The sequence below is a fragment of the Podarcis vaucheri genome, assembly GCF_965113315.1.
Source record: "Podarcis vaucheri genome assembly, chromosome: 2".
In the NCBI taxonomy this organism is placed as follows: Eukaryota; Metazoa; Chordata; class Lepidosauria; order Squamata; family Lacertidae; genus Podarcis; species Podarcis vaucheri.
Genome location: NC_138760.1, coordinates 133,728,883 through 133,749,931, shown reverse-complemented (window position 1 = coordinate 133,749,931; position 21,049 = coordinate 133,728,883). Strand labels below are relative to the sequence as shown.

The 21,049-nt window shown below is 43.9% G+C and overlaps 2 protein-coding genes across 2 annotated transcripts in view; both read right to left on the bottom strand.

Moving 5' to 3' along the window:
- Positions 1 to 8,709: 8,709 nt before the first annotated feature.
- LOC309525785 (uncharacterized protein) lies at positions 8,710 to 19,943 on the bottom strand. The gene is made up of 3 exons (XM_082211344.1): positions 19,866 to 19,943; positions 14,914 to 16,806; positions 8,710 to 9,202 (listed from the first exon to the last, which is right to left on the bottom strand). The coding sequence occupies exon 2, from the start codon at positions 16,724 to 16,726 to the stop codon at positions 14,975 to 14,977; it is 1,752 nt and encodes a 583-aa protein (XP_082067470.1). The 5' UTR covers positions 16,727 to 16,806; positions 19,866 to 19,943; the 3' UTR covers positions 8,710 to 9,202; positions 14,914 to 14,974.
- LOC309525820 (uncharacterized protein) overlaps positions 14,881 to 21,049 on the bottom strand; it is a 94,849-nt gene continuing 88,680 nt past the window's right edge. Inside the window, exon 2 of the mRNA XM_082211420.1 lies at positions 14,881 to 14,960. The gene's annotated coding sequence lies outside the window, so the exon portion shown is untranslated. The remainder of the gene's footprint in view (positions 14,961 to 21,049) is intronic.

The following is a 21,049-nucleotide window of genomic DNA, read 5'->3' as shown; positions in this document are numbered from 1 at the left end:
GCAACCTTGTGAGAAGAATACTCCACACATCTTGGGGTCTTTGTGTAGTGACAGAAGAGTTTAAGATTGAGAAAGGGACACGGCAAGGCTGCCCAATTTCTCCATTGCTCTTTATATCGGTCCTTGAGGTTTTGTTAAACATGATAAGAAAGGTCCAAGAGGTTAAAGGTATACAAGTGGGAGCTAAACAGTACAAACTGAAAGCATTTGCTGATGATTTAGTATTGACCTTACAGGAGCCAGAATCTAGTACTAAAAGGGTATTGGAACTGATTCAAGAATTTGGACAGGTAGCAGGTTTTAAGCTGAATAAGACGAAAACCAAGCATTTAGAGAAAAACTTAACTGTGAATGAGAGAGAGAAGTTTCAGGAGGAGACAGGACTAACACTGGTTAAGAAAGTGAAATATTTAGGGGTTAACATGACTGCCAAAAATGTGAATTTATTTAAGGATAATTATGAAAAATGTTGGATTGAAGTGAAAAAGGATTTAGAAATATGGACAAATTTGAAGTTATCATTGTTAGGCCGAATTGCTGTGATAAAAATGAATGTGCTGCCAAGGATGTTGTTTTTGTTTCAAACATTACAAAATTTGGATAAGATGGATTGTTTCAAGAAGTGGCAGAAAGATATTTCCAGATTTGTTTGGCAGGGCAAGAAGCCTCAAATAAAATGTAAGATATTAACTGATGCTAAAGAAAGAGGTGGATTTGCCCTGCCAGACCTTAAACTTTATTATGAATCAGCTGCTTTTTGCTGGCTGAGAGAATGGCTGCTTCTTGAAAACACTGACGTGTTGGATCTAGGTTTCAATAATGCATTTGGTTGGCATGCATATTTGTGGTACGATAAGGTAAAAGTACATAAAGCGATTAAAAATCATATTGTTAGAAAAGCATTGTTTAATGTTTGGACAAGATATAAAGATTTGCTAGAAAAGAAAACCCCAAGATGGTTGTCACCAATGGAAGCGAAGGCACAGAAAAAACTCAAAATGGAGGCCAAATGGCCGAAATATTGGGAAATTCTGGAACAAGATGGAGACAGAATAAAATTGCAGAGCTTTGAAAAATTGAAAAATAAAGTGCGAGATTGGCTCCATTATTATCAAATAATGGAGGCATACAATTTGGACAAAAAAGTTGGTTTCCAGGTGGAAAAATCAAAATTGGAAACAGAATTGTTAGATCCAAAAATTAAGAATTTGTCAAGAATGTATAACTTGCTGTTGAAATGGAACACTCAGGATGAAACGGTGAAATCAGCTATGATTAAATGGGCACAAGATGTTGGACATAACATAATGATGGCTGACTGGGAACAGTTATGGACCACAGGTATGAAATTCACGGCATTTAATGCCCTAAGAGATAATTTAATGAAAATGATTTATAGGTGGTACATGACACCAGTCAAGCTTGCAAAAATTTATCATTTGCCCGACAATAAATGTTGGAAATGTAATGAGACTGAAGGTACATTCTTTCACCTTTGGTGGACATGCCCACCATGGAAAAAGTTTAAAGACTATTTACAGAAATACTGTAAAATTAATGTTAGAAAAATGTTGGAATGAAGTTATATGGCTTTAGTAGAAATGTTATAAGGAATTAAATATAAATAAATAGAGTATTAAAGGAAAAAAATAAGGTTAGAATGTGTTAAGATAATTATAGGATAGAAAACAGAGGAAGATGGAAAGGAATTGCTGAAACAATTAACAGAAGTGGAATACCAAAAGGGAGGTGTGAGGAGGTCGGGGAAATAAGTGAATGAAAGATGGGATAATGAAATTGTTTGATTTGTTTGATTGTTTTTGTTTTGTTTTGCTAGTTTAATGTGTCAATGTTATGTAGTGTTTTTGTATTGTATTGTTTTTGTAGTGTTTAAATTGTTGGAAAAGTAATAAATATAAAATAATTATATGCCGCCAGGTCTCGCACCTACCTCCTGACACTGGCTTTTCTTAGCGGAGATTCCCTGTCCAGGCCTCTCTCACTGTTCTTCCTCCTTTGCCCTGGGTGGCCAAGGGCTTCAGGATATTCTAGCTCTGCTCCAACTGGGATTTATTTATTAAATTGTTATACCTCACTTCATATGAAGATCACAAGATAAAAATATGTGTGACACTGAAAAAGATGAGTATTAAAGGTGAATAACACTGAGTGTGGAAAAGAACAGAAAGATGATGAAACCAGTGGTGTGTCCACCTGAATGTAACATGATAACAACAACAACAACAACAACAACAACAATGTGTAAAGAAGAAACCAATTTTCAAATCAGTTTCATATTCCCTGGCTGTATTTCTCAGCCACGATTGTGACTCAGAATCTTAGCCACACTTTTTTCTAGAATATCAACTGGACATAGGAGCCAGAAAATCCCTGGGATTTCATCCAGACATTCCTTCAGTGTGGGCAGCAGCAGCAGCGGAGGAAGGAAGGAAGCAACTTCGGAGACAAAGCATTTCCTTCAGAAGGTCTTCCCCGGGGGGCAGCAGGCTTGATATACTGCTCAGTGGGGACACCTTGGCTTTATACTGTTAGGGTCTGGATACCAATCACAATCCCTTGGAAATGTCTCAAGAACCCTTAAGATCCAATTTCACCAACTCCCAAGTAACACTGAGCCCTAGAGGAACCGTCTATGCTGAGTTGAGGCACCTCTGGCCCTCCAGATGTGGTTGGACTCAAAGGACCACCTGCCCAAGCAAGGATGGCCCATGGCCAGGGAGGATGGGAGTCTTATCTGGGGGGGGGACACTTTCCCCTTCTTCCCCCTCCCCTGAAAACGCTGAATATCTGTATTTCGTTTCCTCCTTCCTCCGTGATCTCCAACATCTTCCTGATACATTCCAACCAACTGCACACATTCCCAAATCATCCTGCACCACTGACTTCCCGAGGCGGCTGCGTTGTGTCTAGGACACTGGCAATGGGACAGCACCTTCCACTGGATGAGAGGATAGAGGGTTAAATCAGGGCTGGCCAAATGGGACTCAGCTCCGTCCCCTCCTTGCCCCTCCCTGCACCTCCTGCCTGAGGGGGCTGCCTCAGTTTCCCTAGTGGGGGAGCAGGACCCGAGAACAGCCTTCTCTCTCCCCCAAATATACAGGAAACACGACAAAAAAGGCCTTGGAGTGTCACCTTGGAACATAACAACAACAACAACAAGAAGAGGTTGTAAGTCACTTTGGGCTGCCCTGGGCAAGAGAAAGCAACTAATAGATTAAATAAATAAATAAAAATAACAATACAGTGGTGCCTCGCAAGACGAAAAGAATCCGTTCTGTGATTCTCTTCATCTAGCAGTTTTTTCGTCTTGCGAAGCAAGCCCATTGAAGGATTAGTGGATTAGCGCTATTAGCGGCTTATCTGCTGATCGGATCAGCTGATAAGCGGCTTTGCGGCTTAGAAAAAGGGGGGGGAGGAGGAAAAAAAAACAGCAGGAACTCGCAAGACATTGTCGTCTTGCGAAGCAAGCTCATAGGAAATTCGTTTTGCGAAGCACCTCCAAAACGGAAAACTTTCGTCTAGCGAGTTTTCCGTCCTGCGAGGCATTCGTCTTGCAGGGCACCACTGTAACTGAAACTGCAGTACAGTGGTACCTCGGGTTAAGTATTCAATTCGTTCCGGTGGTTAAGAAAGTGTTCTTAACATAATGGGGCCTCCTGCTGCTGCCGCGCCGCTGGACTACAATTTCTGTTCTCATCCTGGGTTAGCGGAGTCTGTAACCTGAAGCGTATGTACAAGAGAAACAGCCATTTTAGATCTGGTCCTAAGCAATATTGATGACCTGGTTAGTGGGAATAAAAAAATTCCTTCCAGTAGCACCTTAAAGACCAACTGAGTTAGTTCTTGGTATGAGCTTTCGTTTTTATTTTGACTATGGCAGACCAACACGGCTACCTATCTGTAACTGGTTAGTGGGGTAGAAGTGGAAGGATCATTAGGCGCGAGTGATCATGCTCTTCTGAAGTTTACTATACAGCGGAAAGGAGCAGCCAAGCATACTAGGACTCAATTTCTTGACTTTAAGAAAGCCGACTTTCGTAAAGCCGACGGAGTCCTGGCTGTTTACTTTGTGAGCAACCACACACATTCCTCACAGTAAGTATACAAACCGCATGTCTGAAAAATTACAGGAGAACCATCCTGAAATCATTTTAACTCTCCCAATGCCATAATAATAATAATAATAATTTATTATTTATACCCTGGCTATCTGGCTGAGTTTCCCCAGCCACTCTGGGGAATCAAGTGTTAAAAACAATACAGCATTAAATATTAACAACTTCCCTAAACAGGGCTGCCTTCAGATGTCTTTTAAAAATAAGATAGCTGCTTATTTCCTTGACATCTGATGGGAGGGCATTCCACAGGGCAAGCGCCACTACCCAGAAGGCACTCTGTCTGGTTCCCTCTAACCTCACTTCTCGCAATGAGGGAACCGCCAGAAGGCCCTCAGCGCTGGATTTCAGTGTCCAAGTTGAACGATGGAGGTGGAGACGCTCCTTCAGGTATACAGGACTGAGGCCGTTTAGGGCTTAAAAGGTCAGCACCAACACTTTGAATTGTGCTCAGAAATATACACAAATATTCCTCTGCAGTAAAGAAGGCAAATGGAAGCCTTCCCATTATCTTTGTGTTTACGAATACTGTCTTAAGGAGGTATGAACAGGGTGAGCCTGTGACCTGGATTCAGGAACTAAAGTATTTACCATCACAAAAGAATGGCCAGGCTGCCCAGGTAATGCAGTTAGTGACCATTAACAGGTATCCTTGAGGACAGGTTTTCTGCTGTAGACCGCCTCCTGTGATATATTCCTGCTGTAGACAGTCTCCTTCCGTATGATATTTTTTTGGGGGGGGTCTTGGGTGGACAATTTGAAAAGACTATATAAGGCCTTGCACACCTCCCTCCTGGTTGTGGTGAGGGGGGGGGACACTGTTGCAATAAAAATCACGCTTACTAGCCACTTTGCTTCTCCATATTCTCTGCTTGGCCTCTGTTATTTTCTCCTACCTATATGGAACCCACTTAAGGACTATATGGGCTCTTGGATACCCCATAACGGAAAAGGAGCAGGTGCCACTGTATTCTGCTCTGGTCAGACCACACCTGGAGTACTGTGTCCAGTTCTGGGCACCACAATTCAAGAAGGACACTGACAAACTGGAACGTGTCCAGAGGAGGGCAACAAAATGGTCAAAGGCCTGGAAACGATGCCTTATGAGGAACGGCTAAGGGAGCTGGGCATGTTTAGCCTGGAGAAGAGGAGGTTAAGGGGTGATATGATAGCCATGTTCAAATATATAAAAGGATGTCACATAGAGGAGGGAGAAAGGTTGTTTTCTGCTGCTCCAGAGAAGCGGACACGGAGCAATGGATCCAAACTACAAGAAAGAAGATTCCACCTAAACATTAGGAAGAACTTCCTGACAGTGAGAGCTGTCCGACAGTGGAATTTGCTGCCAAGGAGTGTGGTGGAGTCTCCTCCTTTGGAGGTCTTTAAGCAGAGGCTCGACAACCATATGTCAGGAGTGCTCTGATGGTGTTTCCTGCTTGGCAGGGGGTTGGACTCGATGGCCCTTGTGGTCTCTTCCAACTCTATGATTCTATGATTCTATGATTTTCTTATAACAAAGGTCGTAAGACTATGTTTGGTTGGCACGCTTATTTATGGCAGGACAAAACTAAAACACACAAGAGCTCTATGAATCAGGTTATTCAGAAAATCCTTTTTACAGTATGGGATAAATCTGCTGGAAAGAAAACCACCTCTTTGGCTCCAACCCACAAAAGCAACAGCTTTTTAAAAAAATGCAATACGGAAGAAGCAATGGGCAACTTACAGAGATCTTCTGGACTTTTCGGAAGAAGAAATAAAACTGAATAAACAGGATGAGGAGGGAGGTGTGGTGGCGGATTGGTTTCAATACCATCAAATCATCTTGTTTGGACAAGATAAAGGGAGAGGTTTTTGGACTGAAAGTTCACAGTTTGAAAGAGATATTATTGAGAGGAAAGAGAAAGTGTTCCCCAAATTTCAGGCAGAAAACTGTCCAATCTGAAGAAGTGTGCATGCACACGAAAGCTCATCCCCAGAACAAGCTCAGCTGGTCTCTTGGGGACCCAGCCAGGCCCCCCACGACCCCAGGGAGAATGGGGGGCCTCAGCCCCGCCCCCAGCCCTGCTCGGGGTCCTCCTTCCCCTTCCCGCCAAGGCCTCCCGGGGGGGGCAGGGCAGCTGAGCATCTCTCGGCCCCCCAGGAAAGAGAAAGGGGAGTCTGGCGGTGCTGCTGCTGCTGCCCAGGAGATCTTGCAGGTCTTGGGTCCCCCCCCTTCCCCCCTGGGTCGGGGCCCCTGTCGACGGGCGACCCCAGGGAGGGCGCTCTCCTTGCGGGGGGGGTCTCTTCATCCTCCTCCCCCCCTTATCCCCCCCTCTATTCCCCCCCCTTCTCTCCCTCTTTGCCTCTTGGTCCTCCGCCTCCCTGGCTCCGGATTAGTCCGCTCTCCTTGTCTGCAATAGAAAGGGCGGCGGGGGCGACGGGGGGAGGGGGGGCTCTTCAGCGACGCCCCTCCTCCTCCTTTCCCTGTCTGGCCACTTCCGGCGCGTTTGGCAGCGACACTTCCGGCTCCTTTTCAGACGCGCGCGTCCCTAGAGCTACATCTCCGAGAGCAGCCCCTCCCAGTGTCCGGAGGGGAAGGCGACGGGGCGGCGCTGCCTCTGGCCTCCTGCTCTGGGGGCTTCATGGGGACCCGGCCCCCGCCCCCCCCAACTGGGCAAGTGGAGGCCGGGGGAGGGTCTCCTTCTGGGCCTCCTTCTGCAGGCCAAGCCCTCCGCCGGGGTCCTTCTGCATGCGGAGCAAGGGCTGCATGGCTGAGCGACGCCCCCTGACAGCCCAGCCCAGCTCCAAACACCAGCCCCTCTTTCTTCCTCCCCCCGTTGAAACACCACCCCCTGGATTGAGAGGGGTTCTTGAGTGTTGCCTTGTCACTCACCTGCAACACCACAAGAGTCCTGGGAGAGGAAGGGGGGAGTTGCATTTCTGCAGGCTGAGGTCCATCCCTCCCTCCAGCTGCCCAGGCCCCAGCACCTCCCCCTAAGAGGGAAGGGTCCCAGGGGTCTGGAAATCCCCCCCCCCTTCCTGCTGGAGATGAGGCAGTGAGGGATTCCCTTGCTCTGGAATTCCCTCGCCAGCAGGGAGACTTCAAAAGCCCCCCCCCCATGCCTCCCCCTTCCCTCATTTAGGAGGGAGACTTCTCATCTTGTGGTTGGGTCATTTCAAATCCAGTTTTTCTCTCTCTTAATACTGTTGTTGGTTTCCTTGTTTGAATTATTCTGTTCACTAGTGATATTTCACACAGCGTTTGTGAATGCAAAGCAATTGTGGCTCTTATGATCCCTGCAGGATCTATTGCAGGTGGAAAGAGGAATGTGGGGCTTGCTTATAATACCTTAGGGTGGCAGAATCAAGATTTGGGACTGGGACTTTCAGATTCGGAGCCACTTTTTGCATGAGATTTCTTCCAACTATTGGAGGAAAGTATGTCTGAGGTTTATGACAGAAATATAATTATTACGGGTGAATTTAGTAGGATCACTGGACTATGACAGAACACTGAGGGAAAGTATCTCAGAAGAAAGCAAAATACCAAATACTAATTATTATGGGTGTATTTAATGGAGTAGTGTACCATATATGGTGGCAATGTAGCAAAATAAAGAAAGTTTGGGAGGAAATCCACCTTGAACTAGAGAAAAAGTTAAGAATCTCATTTATTAGGAAACCAGAGGCATATCTGTTGGGCATTACTGGTTCAGATATTCCTAAAAAATGTAAAGATCTTTTTTGTATGCAACAGTGGCAGCAAGAGTTCTTATAGCTACAAGGTGGAAGAGTGATATAATTCCTTCTAGACAAGAGTGGATACAAAAATTGACTGAATATGCTGAATTAGATAGCCTATCTGAAAAAAAATAAAGCGAGATTTGAATTTGTATCAAAATGGGAGGCCTTCAGAACATATCTTAAACAAAATTATACCATGTTAAAATCTGCAGCAGCTTTTGAGTGATCCCAGCAGTTTTTAATAATTGCTTATATAAATATAAACATTTATAGATTGTGAAAATATTAATAGAAAAAATAGTATTTTGATATGGCAGTAAATTCATGTAAAAAGAATTAAGGAATAAATGGGAGGTCGGGTATAAAAGATAATGAGATTTTTATTTTTATTGTAACATGAAATCGCAATCACTAATTTATGCCATAATTTTTATCTTATTAACAGATTGTGTTAATTTTCTTTTCTTTTCCCTCCCCTCTTAAGTTGTAACGTTTTTCGGTATTGGGTTTTTGTTTTGTTTTTTGGTATGTAATAAGCATGGAAATAAACATGGGGGGAGAAACCAATTTAAAAAAAGGAAAAATATATAGCACCCAGGAAGCGAGTTGCTGTTGGGGGTCTCTGCCCCTTTCTCCCCCCACCTATTGCCCCCTTCCCCACCCTACAGCTCTGCCTTGTTGTCCTCTCTGGCCCTCCACTGCCATCGCTTTGCTATTCTATTCCAATTTCCTTTCCTGCAATACAAAGAGCTGGGGGCTCTCCAAGGACGCGCCCCCTCTGGGGACTGAAGTGTGGCTGCACACGAAAGCTCATACCAATAACAAACTTAGTTGGTCTATAAGGGGCTACTGGAAGGAATTCTTTTTTATTTTGTTTTGATTATATCTTACATTATGCTTACTATTGTGAGATCCTACCTTCATGTCTATACATGAAAGATTTAAACTTTGACTGAAACTCCATCTATATTCTTGACATTTACATGACTTCTCCTATGTCTGAGCTTGTTGACGTCTCCTCTGGTTTCCACTTCTACTGAAGTTCTTTCCACACGCCATCCATTTAAACGGTTTCTCTCCTGTGTGGGTCCCTTGATGCATATCAAGCTCTGTATTCTGCCTGAAGCTCTTTATTTGTACATTTAAAAGGATTCTCCCATGTCAGTTCCTTGATGTTTTCTAAGGCTTGGTGCTTGCGGTCAGCTGAAGGAGTGCTCAGATAGGAAAATGTTCTTGGATCTAGACCTCAATCTGTCAACATTGTTGGGCTGAGTGAGTGTTCATTCTTTCCAGAACCAACTGATAGTTTTTGAAAGCTCCAGAACACATTTTAGGTTTATCTGGGAGGAAAGAAACCAAGAATTAAATATAAAATTATAATGGATACTTAGGAGAGAGGTGGATTCTGACTGCCAGATTTATGTTTGTACTATGAGGCCTCTGCCGGCTTAAGAAGTGTGTGATAGTGAAAGACACTAAGCTACTGGATTTAGAAGGTCATGAGAACACCTTTGGTTGGCATGTTTATTCATGGTATCAAAAAACTAAAACACACAAGAGCTTTGTGAATCATGTTATTAGGAAAAACAAATTTAGAGTATGGGATAAATATAAGTATCTGCTGGAATGAAATACACCTTTTGGGTTTTCACCCACAGAAGCAATAGATTTTAAAGGATGCAATATGGAATAACAACGGGCAACTTACAAAGATCTTTTGGACTTTCCGGAAGAAAAAATAAAACTGAATAAACAGGATGAGGTGGGAGGTACAGCAGTGGATTGGTTACAATGCCATTAAATTATCTTTTTTATACAAGATAAAAGGAGAGGTTTTGTGACTCAAAGTTTGCACACTGAAAGAGATATCATTGAGAGTAAAGAGAAAGTGATTTCCAAAATGTAAGAGATACTATTGGAATGGGAAATAAAAGACAAACTGGTAAAATCAGCAGTGATACACTAGGCCAGAAATATAAGTCATAATTAGAGCTGGGCGATATATCGTCCAAGACTGCCTTGAAGTTAACATTGTGGTAACTGTTTCCTAATATTTGAGCCGACAATATATTGCGAAACACAATGGGTGTAAGGACTAGGCGATATCTGGCTTCCAACATCGTGGTCTCACCAGCTAAACATTGCAATGTTATCACCATCTAAACCTCACAAGATCACTTGGTGAATGTTGCCAGATAATGGCCATGGGCCATTATCACTCCTGCAGAGATTGTCCCTGGGCCTGACCAATGCAGTGCGATGCTGGAAAACGCGTTTGTGCATGTCCGTGGCGATGGAAATAGCTTCTGCACAGGCTGCTTGGGGTCTAGTTTGAGGCCTGCATTTTCTCATTTTAGCTGTAGGTATAAATTCACGGCCAAAAGCCTTATTGATACACAATTTTCCATCCGATGCCTGCTTACTCGGAAGTAAGTCCTACTCTGCTCCCATGTGCGGAGCCAGCAGTTCAGGCAGTTCTGCTAGCAGGAGGCCAAAGGACCCAGAGCGGTTGGCAACAGCAACAATAAGATAATTACCGGTACATCAATAGTATGCATTGTTCTGCTGGCAGGAGGACTCCCTCGGATCATGTCCAGTTGCAAAAGTGCAAGGAGGCTTTCCACCCTCAGGGCCCAGAGGGGGATCCTGTCTTGGGGCAGCTGGTGGAATTGGAGGAAGCTGACCCTTAGCACTCTGGGTTTGGGACCTACCGGAACCTCCTTCCACATTATACTCATCCATATTGTTTCTCGCCTGCGTCATTTTGGGGATAGCATTCTACACACACTTACGTCACCATGTGCCCCCCTCCCAACATTGCTTTGAGATGCTCTGGTACAGCCCCTTCTTCCCTGTGCCCCCTTCCCTCCTCATGCAAGACGTGCAGCTGGGAACAGAGCCCTTCCTGGTTCTGCCAGGGAATGCCCCTTTTATTTCTCCTGCCACAAAATATATCTATACACATTATATCTGACATAATGTATCTATAAATCAAAATAATAGATCAGGGTTTCAAGATTATCTTTGGCATATAATAGGTGCTTTCAATCTTTCTGTGTCTTCATGGTTCCACTATTGCAATTATAACAATGGGACTTATGCTGCTGTTCCTATAATCTTAGTCTAACTCTGCTTCCAAAGCAACACCACCAGTCTCAGCTCCACTTTGAGCAACTCTCCATTCCCAGATACAAACATTTCCAGCTCCCTCCACCAAACACCAAAACCAGCTCAGTCTCAGTCCATCCTCATTCAGAAGCAACACTACAGATTCACGTTAAATATTATATTCTACTTACTATTGTGAAATGTTACCTTCATTATTTAAATACATGTCTATTTTTTTAAAATGATATTTATTAAGGGTTTGGAAAATACAGAAAAAGGAAAAGAACAATAAAAAATAAACAAATCAAACAATACCTTACAATACATCAATAAAAGCAAAAAAACTAAAAAGAACAAAAAACAATACAATAAGACAGCAAAACAGCAAAAAGAGAACACAAACATCTTTCAATAACCTTTCTTTTTTTCATGCATAATTTTTATTAGTTTATATAGGAACAGAATACAAAAATTCAAAAATTTAATAACCTTTCAACTCATTTCCTTAGTTCTTTGACCTCCTCACACCTCCCCTTTTGTATTCCCGTTTAAAAGTCCTTTCAGCAAATCCTTAGCCTCTGTCATTTATCTTTACTCAGTATCTTAACCTATTATAACCATGTGTTTATAACCATTATCAATCCATATTTACATATTCTTAATAATCTTTTTACCAATACCACTTATTTTCCATCCGATATCATTTTAACATTCCTTAATTTTACAGTATTTCTGCAAGTAGTCTTTAAATTTCTTCCAGTCTTCTTCCACCGACTCTTCTCCCTGGTCTCGGATTCTGCCAGTCATTTCAGCCAATTCCATGTAGTCCATCACTTTCATCTGCCATTCTTCCAGTGTGGGTAAATCCTGTGTCTTCCAATACTTTGCAATCAGTATTCTTGCTGCTGCTGTTGTTGCATACATAAAAAAGGTTCTATCCTTCTTTGGCACCAATTAGCCGACCATGCCCAGGAAGAAGGCCTCTGGTTTCTTCAGAAAGGTATATTTAAATACCTTTTTCATTTCATTATAGATCATCTCCCAGAAAGCCTTAATCTTTGGGCACGTTCACCAAAGGTGAAAGAATGTACCTTCAGTTTCTTTACATTTCCAGCATTTATTATCGGGCAAATGATAGATTTTTGCAAGCTTGACTGGTGTCATATACCACCTATATATCATTTTCATAATATTCTCTCTTAAGGCATTACATGCCGTAAATTTCATACCTGTGGTCCACAACGGTTCCCAGTCAGCAAACATAATGTTGACTTTGATTTTCCACCTGGAAGCCTTTTTTTGTCCAAATTATATACCTCTCTTATTAGATAATAATGAAGCCAATCTCGCACTCTACTTTTTAATTTCTCAAAACTCTGCAATTTCAATTTATCTCCTTCTTGCTCCAAGATCTCCCAATATTTTGGCCACTTGACCTCCATATTGAGCCTTTTCTGAGCTTTTGCCTCCATCGGTGACAACCACCTTGGGGTTTTATTTTCAAGTAAGTCTTTATATCGTATCCAGACATTAAACAGTGCTTTCCTGACAATATGGTTTTTAAATGCCTTATGTGCTTTAACCTTGTCGTACCACAAATATGCATGCCACCCAAAAACATTGTTGAAACCTTCTAAGTCCAAAATGTCTGTGTTCTCAAGAAGCAGCCAGTCCTTCAACCAGCAGAAAGCTGCTGATTCATAATAAAGTTTAAGGTCTGGCAGGGCAAATCCCCCTCTTTCTTTTGCATCCGTTAGTATTTTAAATTTTATTCTGGGCTTCTTGCCCTGCCAGATGAATTTAGAAATGTCTCTCTGCCACTTCTTGAAACAGTCCATTTTATCTAAAATTTGTAACGATTGGAACAAAAACAGCATTCTTGGCAATACATTCATCTTTATAGATTATTTAAATACATGTCTAGACAACATTACATGCAAACAACAAAAGCTCACATACGCTGCATGCGTTTAAGATTGATTTCCTGTTATTGATGTGAACGAAAGTATATAAACTTATATAAGGACACTTATGAGAAGAAGTGGAAGGAAATAAAAAAAGAATTAGAGACTTGGGGAAAATTGAATTTGTCCCTGTGGGGGAGAATATCCACAGTTAAAATGATGGTATTGCCAAAGATGATTTTTATGTTCCAAACAATACCTATAATTAGAGGCGTAAAGTGTTTTAAGGATTGGCAGAAAGACCTTGCCAAGTTTATTTGGCAAGGGGAAAAGACCACGCATAAAATTTAAGCTACTAACAGAGTTGAAGGAAAAAGGAGGCTTCGCGGTCCCTGAGCTTAAACTGTACTTTGAGGCAGCGTGCTGGACATGGATTAAGGAATGGATATTAATTAAAAACACGGAAGTCCTAGATCTGGAGGGATGGGATATTGTGTACGGGTGGCATGGCTACATAGGCTATAACAAGGTTAAATCTCACAAAGGATTTTTAAATCATATTGTGAGAAGGGCATTATATGAAGTATGGGAGAGGAGTAAAAAATCAGTAGTAACCAAAACACCATGGTGGCTGCCACCAATGGAATCTATGTCGGTCCACAGGCTGAATATGAACAGCGATTGGCTAACATATAAGGATTTAGTAGAGGAAACAAGTAGTGATCCGAAAATAAAGGACCTAGGCGAATTGAAACAGAAGGGAATAACCTGGCTGGAGTATTATCAATTAAAAGCCGCCCTTGAAAAGGATAAAAGAACCAAAGCATTTGACAAAAAATATCCTATCTAGAGAAGGGTATTTTATATAATAATCAAAAGACACTTTCTAAAATGTACAAACTACTTTTGAATTGGCAAAGAAAGGAGGAAGATATCAAAGAAATTACAGTGAAATGGGAGAGGGACCTGGGACATACGATCAAACCCAATATTTGGAACGAATTATGGACTAAAAATATAAAATTCACGGCTTGTTTCCTTATCAGGGAAAAATCTTATGAAAATGTACTATAGGTGGTACCTGACCCCTGTAAAACTTGCAAAAATAAATAAATCAAACAATAACAAGTGCTGGCAATGTAAGGAACAGATAGGAACATACTACCATATGTGGTGGTCCTGTCTAGATACAAAGATTTTGGAACATGATTTATGAAGAGATAAAGGGATTGATAAAAACTACATTTAGCAAGAAACCGGAAGAATTTTTACTAGGGGTGGATTCAGATAATATTCCCTAAAACAAAACTAGGCTATTTATGTATGCAAAGTCAGCAGCAAGGGTTATAGTGGCAAAACACTGGAAAGATAAAAATATACCCACTAAAGAGGAATGGGTAGTCAAATTGTGCGAGTACTTGGAGCTCGCAAACCTGACGGATGCAATAAGAGATAAACCTAAAAAATTGGTGAAAGAAGAATGGGAATGTTTAAATAATTATTTAGGGGACAAGGGCTCAGCAAGAAAGACCTGGCTATGTTTAGAATGATACCGCATAGAGAAATGCTCCCTGATACCAAGATGAGGGATTCCTTTGGAATGCAGATAAGAGTTAATTGGTAAGAATAATGATCTCTTGAGTTTGACGGAAGTGTACAATAGATGAGCTTTCCTGCCTTGGCTCATCTTCCTTTTTCTTTTTCTCCTATTTTTCTTTTTTCTTTTCTTTTATCTTTCCCATAGTTGCTTATGTTCTGTGTCATGTACTTCAATATTTTTTGTGTTTTTGCAGGTTTTTTTCTTCATTACTATCAAAGAATTTTCCTTTGTAATTTTTGACTGTTTATATTTATATGTACCTGTTTAAGCAAAATAAAAGCTATTAAAAAAAAGTGTCAACTTGGAGAGAAACAGGTCCTACACTCTAAAAAGTGTTGCATAATAACCAAAGCAGGATGAACACTCCTTCTGTCTAAATCCTTTCTCTTCTTCGAGTTAATTGATGGCCTGAAGGTGTTTCCACTATTACGGTTCTTACCCCTCGGAGTCTTTTGATGGTTTGTAAGACTTCCACTACAACTGAACCTCGGTCCACTTCCCTAGAATATATATTGTTGCTCCCCTGTATGAGTTTGTTGATGTTTTGTAAGAGCTCCACTTGTACTGAAACTCTTTCCACACTCCATGCATTTAAATGATTTCTCCCCTATGTGACTCCGTTGATGAAGTCTAAGTTTTCCACTCTCAGTGAAGTTCTTTCCACATTCCATGCATTTAAATGGTTTCTCCCCTGTGTGAGTCCGTTGATGTCTTCTAAGGTGTCCACTCTGACTGAACGTCTTTCCACACTCCATGCATTTAAATGGTTTCTCCCCTGTGTGAGTCCGTTGATGAATTCTAAGTTGTCCACACTTACTGAAGCTCCTTCCGCACTCCATGCATTGAAACGGTTTCTCCCCTGTGTGAGTCCGTTGATGGTTTCTAAGTGATCCACTCTCAGTGAAGCTCATTCCACATTCCATGCATTTAAATGGTTTCTCCCCTGTGTGAGTCCGTTGATGTCTTCTAAGGTGTCCACTCTGACTGAAGTTCCTTCCGCACTCTATGCATTTAAATGATTTCTCCCCTGTGTGAGTCCGTTGATGAAGTCTAAGTTTTCCACTCTCAGTGAAGCTCTTTCCACACTCCATGCATTTAAATGGCTTCTCCCCTGTGTGAGTCCGTTGATGAATTCTAAGTTGTCCACTCTTACTGAAGCTCCTTCCGCACTCCATGCATTGAAACGGTTTCTCCCCTGTGTGAGTCCGTTGATGGTTTCTAAGTGATCCACTCTCAGTGAAGTTCTTTCCACATTCCATGCATTTAAATGGTTTCTCCCCTGTGTGAGTCCGTTGATGAAGTCTAAGTTTTCCACTCTCAGTGAAGCTCTTTCCACACTCCATGCATTGAAACGGTTTCTCCCCTGTGTGAGTCCGTTGATGGTTTCTAAGTGATCCACTCTCAGTGAAGTTCTTTCCACATTCCATGCATTGAAACGGTTTCTCCCCTGTGTGAGTCCGTTGATGGTTTCTAAGTGATCCACTCTCAGTGAAGTTCTTTCCACATTCCATGCATTTAAATGGTTTCTCCCCTGTGTGAGTCCGTTGATGAATTCTAAGTTGTCCACTCTTACTGAAGCTCCTTCCGCACTCCATGCATTGAAACGGTTTCTCCCCTGTGTGAGTTCGTTGATGAATTCTAAGTTGTCCACTTTGACTGAAGCTCTTTCCACACTCCATGCATTTAAATGATTTCTCCCCTGTGTGAGTCCGTTGATGGTTTCTAAGTGATCCACTCTGACTGTAGCTCTTTCCACACTCTATGCATTTAAATGATTTCTCCCCTGTGTGAGTCCGTTGATGAAGTCTAAGTTTTCCACTCTCAGTGAAGCTCTTTCCACACTCCATGCATTTAAATGGTTTCTCCCCTGTGTGAGTTCGTTGATGAATTCTAAGTTTTCCACTCTGACTGTAGCTCTTTCCACACTCCATACATTTAAATGATTTCTCCCCTGTGTGAGTTCGTTGATGAATTCTAAAGTGTCCACTCTGACTGAAGCTCTTTCCACACTCCATGCATTTAAATGGTTTCTCCCCTGTGTGAGTCCGTAGATGAATTCTAAGGCTTCCGCTAGTAGTGAAGTTCTTTCCACACTCCATGCAATTAAATGGTTTCTCCCCTGAGTGAGACCACTGATGTTTTCTAAGGTTTCCACTGTCAGTGAAGCTCCTTCCACACTCCATACTTTCAAATAGTTTATGTTCTCTGTTTTCACACTCCATGTATTTAAATGGTTTCTTTGTTATTCCCATTGGACATGGCCCACCAGAATTCTGACTGCCTTCTCCATTGTCTTCTTTCAATGGGGTGGGGAGAAAATCCTATTTGTTTTCTAGGAAGAGAACAAAGGAATATTACACACCTCAATTAACACCTGCTCTTATTTTAACGTCTTGTACAATCTCTCCTGTCCTCCATATGTTCCAAATGTTTAGGAAAGGCAAATGAAATAATGTAAAATAATGGTCATGCATCATCAGCCTTTTATAGCCCTTAATTATTGTTAATGAAGCAGCATTATCTTACAAAACGGTTGAACTGTGGGGGTTTACGTTTTATAAAAAATGTTTCTCACAGGAAAGGGAGCTGCTCTATGTTCCATGAACCTGCCCACTATTTATCAGGGTCCTAAATTCATCATCTCTTCCAGGAATGTGGATCAGGCTCCTCCCCTCCCCCTTGCCCCCCTCCAAACCTCCCTGCCTCTCTAGGAAGTGGAGCTCACTGACCGGGGGGGGGGAGGAATGAGTGGCCCCTCCCTCCCAGGACAGACAAATTCTCCTTCCAAACAAGCTCCATTTTCTTGATTCTTTCCTGAGAGGGTCCCGGGTTCGATCCCCGGAGACAGCATGGAAAGAGACCCACCCCCACCTCCGAAAAAGTCCTCCGGGGCAGGAAGGTGACATTCCCCCTTCATCTCTTTTAATCACTTGCTGGGAGGGGGGGGTCCTGTCAGTTTCACACCCATTTCCCGACGGGGGGGGGGAGGCAGGGCCGAGGCGTAGGATGTCCTTGTTACAATAGCCCTGCAAAGTAGGCTGGAGTTGCTACACACTTTTGGGACTTAGAGAGTAACTTAAAGCTAATGGGACCCCTGACCATTAGGTCCAGTCATGGCCGACTCTGGGGTTGCGGCGCTCATCTTGCTTTATTGGCCAAGGAAGCCGGCGTACAGCTTCCGGGTCATGTGGCCAGGACTAAGCCGCTTCTGGCAAACCAGAGCAGCGCACAGAAACGCGGTTTCCCTTCCCGCTGGAGTGGTACCTAATTATCTACTTGCACTTTGACCTGCTTTTGAACAGCTAGGTTGGCAGGAGCAGGGACCAAGCAATGGAAGCTCACCCCGTCACGGGGATTAAAACCTTCTAATCAGCAAGGCCTAGGCTCTGAGGTTTAACCCGCAGTGCCACCCGCGTCCCTGGAGAGTAACTTACGGCAACCCTAAAGGGCAGTCCAGTGTCGAAATTATGGGGGCCTCTTTTAAATAGGGGCTGGTGTTTGAACTTGGGCTTTGCTAATGTTACGGAATTCGCAGGGGGGGCACTTGTGTGAGAGCAGGTTTCTTTGGCCATCTCCCCCTTCCTTGGTTGCCCCTTCTGCTTTCCCATGGTGAGTCCAGCCGAATTTGCCTATGGCGTGTGGTACATATCTCCGCCTTCAGACGGAGGCAGCCAGGCAGCTTTCTGGGTCGTGTGCCCAACTTTTCATGAGCACTACAGCTGCTTGTTACAGAGGGTGGGGGCCGATTCCAGTAGGTTTATGATATTAACTCTTTCCACGCTCATTTATGATGCTCAGAAGCAGGTGACCCTTTCCTAGACCTTCCTAGACTTTCTAAAATACACTGAGACCATCTTATAACATATCCCCGCTATAACACACAAGTTCTATTTAAATCCTAATATTTACTATACCTAAACATTGAGCACCACAGACTAATAATAATAGTAATAGTAATAGTAATAAGAAATTATTATTTATACCCTGCCCATCTGGCTGAGTTTCCCCAGCCACTCTGGGCGGCTCCCAATCGAGTGTTAAAAACAATACAGCATTAAATATTAAAAACTTCCCTAAACAAGGCTGCCTTCAGATGTCTTTTAAAAATAAAAATAAGATAGCTGCTTATTTCCTTGACCTCTGATGGGAGGGCATTCCACAGGGCAAGCGCCACTACCCAGAAGGCCCTCTGTCTGGTTCCTGTAACCTCACTTCTCACAATGAGGGAACCGCCAGAAGGCCCTCGGCGCTGGATCTCAGTGTCCAGGTTGAACGATGGAGGTGGAGTTACAGATAGGTAGCCGTGTTGGTCTGCCATAGTCAAAACAAAAAAAATTCCTTCCAGTAGCACCTTAAAGACTACATAAGGCCTTGCACACCTCCCTCCTGGTTGTGGTGAGGGGGGGGGGACACTGTTGCAACAGGGTAATAAAGATCAGGCTTACTAGCCCCTTTGCTTCTCAGTATACTCTGGTTGGCCTCTGTTATTTTCTCCTACCTATATGGAACCCACTTAAGGACTATATGGGCTCTTGGATACCCCATAAGGGGAAAGGAACAGTTTTTTTTCTTATAACAAAGGTCGTAAGAATATGTTTGTTTGGCACGCTTATTTATAGCATGATAAAACTAAAAGACACAAGAGCTCTATGAATCAGGTTATTCAGAAAATCCTTTTTACAGTATGGGATAAATATAATAATCTGCTGGAAAGAAAACCACCTCTTTGGCTTCCACCCACAAAAGCAACAGCTTTTTAAAAAATGGAATAGGGAAGAAGGAATGGGCAACTTACAGAGATCTTTTGGACTTTTCGGAAGAAGAAATAAAACTGAATAAACAGGATGAGGTGGGAGGTGTGGTGGCGGATTGGTTTCAATACCATCAAATCATCTTATTTGGACAAGATGAAGGGAGAGGCTCACAGTTTGAAAGAGATATTATGGCGAGGAAAGAGAAAGTGTTTCCCAAATTTCAGGCAGAAAACTGTCCAATCTGAAGAAGTGTGCATGCAAACGAAAGCTCATCCCCAGAACAAGCTCAGTTGGTCTCTTGGGGACCCAGCCAGGCCCCCCACGACCCCAGGGAGAATGGGGGGCCTCAGCCCCACCCCCAGCCCTGCTTGGGGTCCTCATTCCCCTTCCCGCCAAGGCCTCCGGGGGGGGCAGGGCAGCTGAGCATCTCTCGGCCCCCCAGGAAAGAGAAAGGGGAGTCTGGCGGTGCTGCTGCTGCTGCCCAGGAGATCTTGCAGGTCTTGGGTCCCCCCTTCCCCCCCCCTGGATCGGGGCCCCTGTCGACGGGCGACCCCAGGGAGGGCGCTTTCTTGGGGGGGGTCTCTTTGTCCCCCCCTCTTATCCCCCCCTCTATCCCCCCCCTTCTCTCCCTCTTTACCTCTTGGTCCTCCGCCTCCCTGGCTCCGGATTAGTCCGCTTTCCTTGTCGGCAATAGAAAGGGCGGCGGGGGGGGAGGGGGGAGGGGGGGCTCTTCAGCGACGCCCCTCCTCCTCCTTTCCCTGTCTGGCCACTTCCGGCGCGTTTCGCGGCGCCACTTCCGGCTCCTTTCCCGACGCGCGTGTCCCTAGAGCTACATCTCCGAGAGCAGCCCCTCCCTGTGTCCGGAGGGGAAGGCGACGGGGCGGCGCTGCCTCTGGCCTCCTGCTCTGGGGGCTCCATGGGGACCCGGCCCCCGCCCCCCCCAACTGGGCAAGTGGAGGCCGGGGGAGGGTCTCCTTCTGGGCCTCCTTCTGCATGCCAAGCCCTCCGCCGGGGTCCTTCTGCCTGCGGAGCAAGGGCTGCATGGCTGAGCTTCGCCCCCTAACAGCCCAGCCCAGCTCCAAACACCAGCCCCTCTCCCCCCCCCTTGAAACACCACCCCCTGGATTGAGAGGGGTTCTTGAGTGTTGCCTTGTCACTCACCTGCAACACCACAAGAGTCCTGGGAAAGGAAGGGGGGAGCTGCATTTCTGCAGGCTGAGGTCCCTCCCTCCCTCCAGCTGCCCAGGCCCCAGCACCTCCCCCTAAGAGGGAAGGGTCCCAGTCTGGAAACCCCCCCCCCTTCCTGCTGGAGATGAGGCAGTGAGGGATTCCCTTGCTCTGGAATTCCCTCGCCAGCAGGGAGACTTCAAAAGCCCCCCCCCCAAATGCCTCCCCCTTCCCTCATTTAGGAGGGAGACTTCTCATCTTGTGGTTGGGTCATTTCAAATCCAGTTTTTCTCTCTCTTAATACTGTTGTTGGTTTCCTTGTTTGAATTATTCTGTTCACGACTGATATTTCACATAGCGTTTGTGAATGCAAAGCAATTCTGGCTCTTAGGATCCCTGCAGGGTATTAAGTGTTGTTCTAACCTCCCTATTGCAGGTGGAAAGAGGAATGTGGGGCTTGCTTATAATACCTTAGGGTGGCAGAATCAAGATTTGGGACTGGGACTTTCAGATTCGGAGCCCCTCTTCGCATGAAATTTCTTCCAACTATTGGAGGAAAGTATGTCTGAGGTTTATGACAGAAATATAATTATTACGGGTGAATTTAGTAGGATCACTGGACTATGACAGAACACTGAGGGAAAGTATCTCAGA